We start from the raw sequence: 7,174 nt of genomic DNA on the forward strand, positions 1-7,174 counted from the left end.
AAGACCCACTTAGTTCCAATGATGTTGAATCCTTTTGGTCTTGGAACAAGATCCCATACGTCAATCCTTGTAAACTGATTGAGTTCTTCTTGCATGGCAATTATCCAGTCAGCATCCTCCAGAGCTTGATCAACAGAAGTTGGCTCAATAAGAGATACTAGACCAAATTGACATTCTGCATTGTTCTTAAGGAATGCCCTTGTTCTGATAGGATCTTCTTTCTTCCCAATGATAACATCTTTTGAGTGAGCAGAGTTGAGTCTAGAAGATCTTCTGATAGTTGGCTCTTCTGAAATTATGAGATTCTCTAATGAAGCAGCAACTTGATCTTCTGAAACTTTGCTTCTGGGTTCTTCAGCGTCTGAGTTAGAGATTTCAATATCTACAAAATTCTCAAACTGCTTTGGCTTTTCAAGACCAAGCTTATCATCAAATCTGATATTGATTGATTCTTCAACAATCAATGTTTCAGTATTGTATACTCTGTAGCCTTTTGAGCGTTCAGAATATCCAAGAAGGAAACACCTTTGTGCCTTAGAATCAAACTTATGCAGATGACCTTTAGTGTTCAGAATATAACATACTGATAAGTGCTTTATTCATGCTAAAATGACTTATCTTACTTATTTAACATATTTCTCACATAAAATCCCTCAACTATTGAATAAAGTATCATTGTGCAAAATTACTTGGTTTAGTTTGCATTTGTGCAGGTTATAGTATTAAAGCAAAAACCAGAAAACAGGACTTTCGCTGCAGCGAACTATATTTCGCTGTAGCGAACTCCAGGCATGCAAAGGCAAAAGTCCAGAAAATAGGTCATTCGCTGCAGCGAAAGGTAGCGAATGGTAGGGAAGGCCCGATTCGCTGCAGCGAACCTTATTTCGCTGTAGCGAACGAAGTCAGAATCAAACCTTCCAGTTTTGCTAGCAGCGAGCAGAAGCGAAGTACATTCGCTGCAGCGAACCATATTTCGCTGTAGCGAACTTTGGCGGTTTCTAGAAGATTTGAATTTCTTAAAGCTGAAGAAAACTTTCGCTGCAGCGAAATACCCTTCGCGTAGCGAACTCTGGCGGTTCAACAAAGACTTAACAATGAAGCAAGGCATTCGCTGCAGCGAACTTCTGTTCGCGTAGCGAACTCAGGCGGCCAGAACAGCTATAAAAAGAGCAGAAACCAGTTCAGAAGGGATATTCACTTTTTTATCTTGTAATACTGATATAATAGAAGTAGGAAAAGAGGTTTTTAGGTAGAGAGAGGTGGATACACATCAAGAGTCGGGAAATCGTCGTTGATGTCTTTCCAACTCAAATCTTCCATTGAGCTTCCAACTACCATGAGTAGCTAAATCCCTCTCTTGTTGGGATTGGTTGTAATTCACCGAAACAGTATGTATTTTCTTTAATCATGGCGTTATATATAATTTATGTTTGAATCATTATCGTTGTTATCTTCGTTTTACCGTTTATTTCATGGATTGAATTGATATTGAAAAATACGATTCTAATCTCGATCCAAGATAACAACTATTAAACTCTAAATGCTAGACATAGATTTAGGTTTAATATTCACTTCAAGTATTGAAACTTAATGCTACCGTATCGTTTAATAGGCTGAGAAATCGTCGATTAAACCATAAGGTAGAAATCTCAACAAACGTTTAGACATGAACTTTGTTGTGAGCAATACGTGATGATATTGAAACAAGCATACATTATGTATAACTGATCTAAGATTTACATATTGAATTGGTGGATGAAAACCAATTCCCAACAAGTCTTTTCCTCTGAAACCTATCTTTCGTTATTTACGCATTTTTACTTTCCGTAACTTCCAACCAAACAAACTTGAAACTCTATGCTTAGAATTATAGAAATTGATGAACGGTTTTGATATCGCTCCAATCCCTGTGGATACGATAATACAAAATACTTATATTTGACTTGTACTTTCTATAACATCAAATTGGCGCCGTTGCCGGGGATTGGCGTTTAAGATATTAAAACATCGCAATCGTTTCTATACTTTTAAGCTTTGTGAATCTGTTTATATATTGTATATATTTTTCTGTTTTTCGCAACTTTTGCTCAAGTGTTTGGATAGGTGAAAGAAATTTTGTTTATGCTTCGAGGCAAAAGTTCAAAAGAACAACTTCTTTTTGATCCCGAGATCGAAAGAACAATCCGAAAGAACAAAAGGCAAACAAAGAGGAAAAAACAACTATCCAAACAGAAAAACCAAAAGAAAGGAGCTTCTACATCAAATACTTCCTCAAATCATCCTATCAAAGAGACAATGGCCGAAGAAAACCATGTGGAACCACCCTGCGAAAGCAGCCCAAGACGGTTCGCTCATCTCACCAATAACCCAGCCGCACGACGAGCTGAGATGAAAACAGGTATGCTACAAATTATGTACGCTAACCCTTTTTCAGGTTTGGACCATGAAGATCCATACACCCACCTCACCAAATTCTATGAGATCGCTGGTACATTGGGAACACCGACAGCCGAAGAAGAAGCCGTGTTCATAAGACTATTTCCGCACTCGTTGATTGGGAAAGCAAAGGAATGGTATCTCGATCAATCAACAGAAACCATGACAAATTGGAACGTTTTGGAGAAAAAATTTCTTAGCAGGTTTTTCTCACATAATCGATTCATGGACGCGAAAACAGCCATCGCCACATTTACTCAAGCCGCAAATGAAACATTATGTGAAGCATGGGAACGTTATAAATCCATGCTAAGAAAGTGTCCAAATCATGGTTTTGATAACCTCTCACAAATCCACATCTTCCGTAATGGATTGCTACCTCAACCGAAACTCTTACTCGACGCAACAGCTGGTGGCTCGTTATTAGCAAAAAGCGCAGAAGAAGCAGCGGCTATTATCAACAAAATGGCTCTCACGGACCACCAAGTGCAACACAATCGAGGTAACGTGCAAAAGAAAGCTGGAATTTTGCAATTAGGCACAAATGACGCAATCCTGGCCCAAAATAAACTGCTCACTCAAACTGTGGAAGAATTAACAAAACAATTATCCAAGCTACCTCAACAACTCAAAGAAATGCACGGTTCGTCAAGCACATCACAACAAGTAGCTGTTTGTGAGTTATGCACAGGGGATCACCAAACTGGTTTTTGCCCTCCACTCAATGAAGAAGTGAACTATCTTGGAAATCAACAACAAAGGCAAACTCCATACCAAAATAACCAAGGTTATCCGTACAACAACAACACAAGCTATGGCCAAAACAGATCAAATCAATACCAAAGTTACACGCATTCAGACAAGCTTTCAAAGATAGAGGATACCTTGAATCAATTTATGCAACTGTCCATGGCAAACCAGAAAAACACCGATGCATCAATAAGAAATCTTGAAACGCAAGTTGGACAAATTGCAAAGCAACTAAGTGATCAACAAGGAGGTACGTTCACCGCATCTACTCAAACCAATCCAAAAGAGAATTGCAATTCAATCACAACAATAAAAGTAGAAGTGGTAGAAAATAAAGTTGGGGAGAGTGAAAAAGAAAAGATGGTGGTGACGGAAAATCAAGAAGAAAACAATGAAAAGAAGGATGAAGCAAAGGCGACCGATCCTGGACAAGTTACCTTACCAGTTACCATTGGAAATATCTATTTTGATAATGCTTTAGTTGATCTTGGATCAAGCGTCAATCTTCTTCCATTATCCATCATGAGAAAGATTGAAGATCTTCATTTGAGCCCTACGACAATGAAATTACAACTTGCTGACAAGTCAACCACAAAACCAATTGGCGTGATGAAAGACGTAAAGATCAAATTGGAGAGTTTTCAATGTTCAACTGACTTTGTGGTAATAAGCATGAACGATAATGAAGACGGCCCTCCAATCTTAGGTCGTCCCTTCATAAAATTGGCAAGAATGATGATTGACGTGGACGAAAGGAAAATGAAGGTAAGGCACAAAGATGGAGAAATCAATTTCACATTGTTTCAACACAAGGAGGATGATTATTCCAAAGATAAAGCTCCTGATGAATTAGGCTTGGAAGCATTAAAAGAAATGGACAAGAAAGAAAGGCCAAAGGATGGTGGCAAGGACGTTTTGACGAATTCATACAAACCACCGTAAGTTTATTTGAAACAGGCGTCGAGCTAATGACGTTAAACAAGCACTTATTGGGAGGTAACCCAACTTTTCATTGCTTTCATTTCCTTTATGCATAATTAATAGATTAGTAGGAAGAGAATGGCATGACATAGCACAAAGAAAATTCTGCAGAAAATAGAATTATGCAGAGTTCGCTACACGAAGCCCTGCTTCGCTGCAGCGAACGCAGCAAGTTCAGAAAAAATCTTTTCCAATCATGCCATCTTCTTCATTTTGATTTCTGTGTGTTTTCACTTTTGAGCTATAGATGACTTATGACCAATTCATGATGCTTGTTGTCCTCTAACAATGAATTGAAAGAAGAAGCATAGAGTGGAAAATCAATTTCACATAAACCAAAAGAACAAGGTTAAGGACATGAGTTGAAAAGATTGCACTATCCAAGGTACATGTTTAAATGCTTTCTTAGAATTTAGCATATACATGACATGAGTAGGCTGCATAAAACCAGTTCATTCAAACCTATGCCATGACATGTTTTCATATGAATCACTTAGTTCTAAACCATAAATAGTGAGGTAACCTTCCATTGTTCACCATATGTTAAGGAGACTGACAAATTCTTGTTTTAACTCGTTTGATTCATGCTTAATCCTGCATTCATGTTGATAATTGTAAAAGACATAGAAGGGATCAAGGCAATTTCTTGAACTTGAGCATAACTACTAAAACCAAATATAGCCTCAATGTCCTTGAAAGAGAGTGATCATTTGCAACCATTTTTGAGCCTTATAATACAAATCTATCATGGTGAACTAAACAAAATGCATTAAGTAAACCACTTAATGAATTTTGTTCTATCTCTCGGAAAAACATAAAAGTTCACATATGATAGATTCCACCTTTTCTTGAAAGAAACCTTGACAACAAAGAACATCCTGTGATAACTCAAAAGGGAGCATTCAAAAGAGAAATAAGGTTTTATTCAAAAGTGAAAAGAAAAAGAAAGTATCCTCTTCCAAAAAGAAAGAAAAATATGAATTCAAAAGAATCAAAAATAAAAGAAAAAAGAAAGAAAAGGAAAAGGAAGAGGAACATGATTATCAAAAAGAAAAAGAATTGAACAAGATGAGCAATGAGTGTAAAAGAAGAAATATGTATGAATGCTCCTCAATACCATTTTTTCATTAGCCTTAAGAATGACACCTCATTACAACCATGAAAGTCCTTGTGATCTATGTTTTTGCATATCAATATATCTTGCTTGGATGAATGTATGAATTTAAATCAAGATGTTAGCAAGATTTGTCATGTGAGAGATCAAAAATACTTCATCATTTTCACTTATACAAAAAGTGTGGTAAGTGTGATTCATGATTAACATGTTTAGTGCTTTGGATTGATTGACATGGTTTTTATGTGGAAGACTTGTTTCATGAATATGTCTAAGTACTAAAGGAAGTCATAAAAACATTTATCCTTGGATGTTCAAACTTCAAAGAGCCATGTGCCTCCTATACTTCATTGAGAAATTTGGTTAATCATGTGAAGGTGATTTAGAAACTCTTGCTTTTGTTTTTACTTTGATTGAGGACAAGCAAAGATTCAAGTTGGGGAGAGTTTGATAAGTGCTTTATTCATGCTAAAATGACTTATTATAACATAGCACTTATCTTACTTATTTAACATATTTCTCACATAAAATCCCTCAACTATTGAATAAAGTATCATTGTGCAAAATTACTTGGTTTAGTTTGCATTTGTGCAGGTTATAGTATTAAAGCAAAAACCAGAAAACAGGACTTTTGCTGCAGCGAACTATATTTCGCTGTAGCGAACTCCAGGCATGCAAAGGCAAAAGTCCAGAAAACAGGTCATTCGCTGCAGCGAAAGGTAGCGAATGGTAGCGAAGGCCCGATTCGCTGCAGCGAACCTTATTTCGCTGTAGCGAACGAAGTCAGAATCAAACCTTCCAGTTTTGCTAGAAGCGAGCAGAAGCGAAGTACATTCGCTGCAGCGAACCATATTTCGCTGTAGCGAACTTTGGCGGTTTCTAGAAGATTTGAATTTCTTAAAGCTGAAGAAAACTTTCGCTGCAGCGAAATACCCTTCGTGTAGCGAACTCTGGCGGTTCAACAAAGACTTAACAATGATGCAAGGCATTCGCTGCAGCGAACTTCTGTTCGCGTAGCGAACTCAGGCGGCCAGAATAGCTATAAAAAGAGCAGAAACCAGTTCAGAAGGGATATTCACTTTTTTATCTTGTAATACTGATATAATAGAAGTAGGAATAGAGGTTTTTAGGGAGAGGGAGCTGGAGATACATCGAGAGTCGGGAAATGGTCATTGATGTCGTTCCAACTCAAATCATCCATTGTTCTTCAAACTACCATGAGTAGCTAAATCCCTCTCTTGTTGGGATTGGTCGTAGTTCACCAAAACAGTATGTATTTTCTTTAATCATGGCGTTATATATAATATATGTTTGAATCATTATCGTTGTTATCTTCGTTTTACCGTTTATTTCATGGATTGAATTGATATTGACAAATACGATTCTAATCTTGATCCAAGATAACAACTATTAAACTCTAAATGCTAGACATAGATTTAGGTTTAATATTCACTTCAAGTATTGAAACTTAATGCTACCGTATCGTTTAATAGGCTGAGAAATCGTCGATTAAACCATAAGGTAGAATTCTCAACAAACGTTTAGACATGAACTTTGTTGTGAGCAATACGTGATGATATTGAAACAAGCATACATTATGTATAACTGATCTAAGATTTACATATTGAATCGGTGGATGAAAACCAATTCCCAACAAGTCTTTTCCTCTGAAACTTATCTTTCGTTATTTACGCACTTTTACTTTCCGTAACTTTAACCAAACAAATCTTGAAACTTATGCTTAGAGATATAGAAACTGTTGAACGGTTTTGATATCGCTCCAATCCCGGTGGATACGATAATATAAAATACTTACATTTGACTTGTACGTTCTACAACATCACATACACATCCAAATGGATGGAAATAAGAAATGTTGGGCTTTTTGTTCTT

General features: G+C 36.8%; 1 protein-coding gene across 1 annotated transcript; it reads left to right on the forward strand.

Moving 5' to 3' along the window:
- Positions 1-2,295: 2,295 nt before the first annotated feature.
- Positions 2,296-4,128, forward strand: LOC131642147 (uncharacterized). Its single transcript, XM_058912430.1, has one exon. It carries the CDS (start codon positions 2,296-2,298, stop codon positions 4,126-4,128), a length of 1,833 nt encoding a protein of 610 aa, XP_058768413.1.
- The last annotated feature ends 3,046 nt before the right edge of the window (positions 4,129-7,174 follow it).

The sequence above is a fragment of the Vicia villosa genome, unplaced genomic scaffold (assembly GCF_029867415.1).
Source record: "Vicia villosa cultivar HV-30 ecotype Madison, WI unplaced genomic scaffold, Vvil1.0 ctg.004560F_1_1, whole genome shotgun sequence".
Classification (NCBI taxonomy): domain Eukaryota; kingdom Viridiplantae; phylum Streptophyta; class Magnoliopsida; order Fabales; family Fabaceae; genus Vicia; species Vicia villosa.

Coding starts and splice junctions, on each gene's coding strand:
- LOC131642147 (XM_058912430.1), top strand. CDS start 2,296: ATGGCCGAAGAAAACCATGTGGAACCACCCTGCGAAAGCAGCCCAAGA.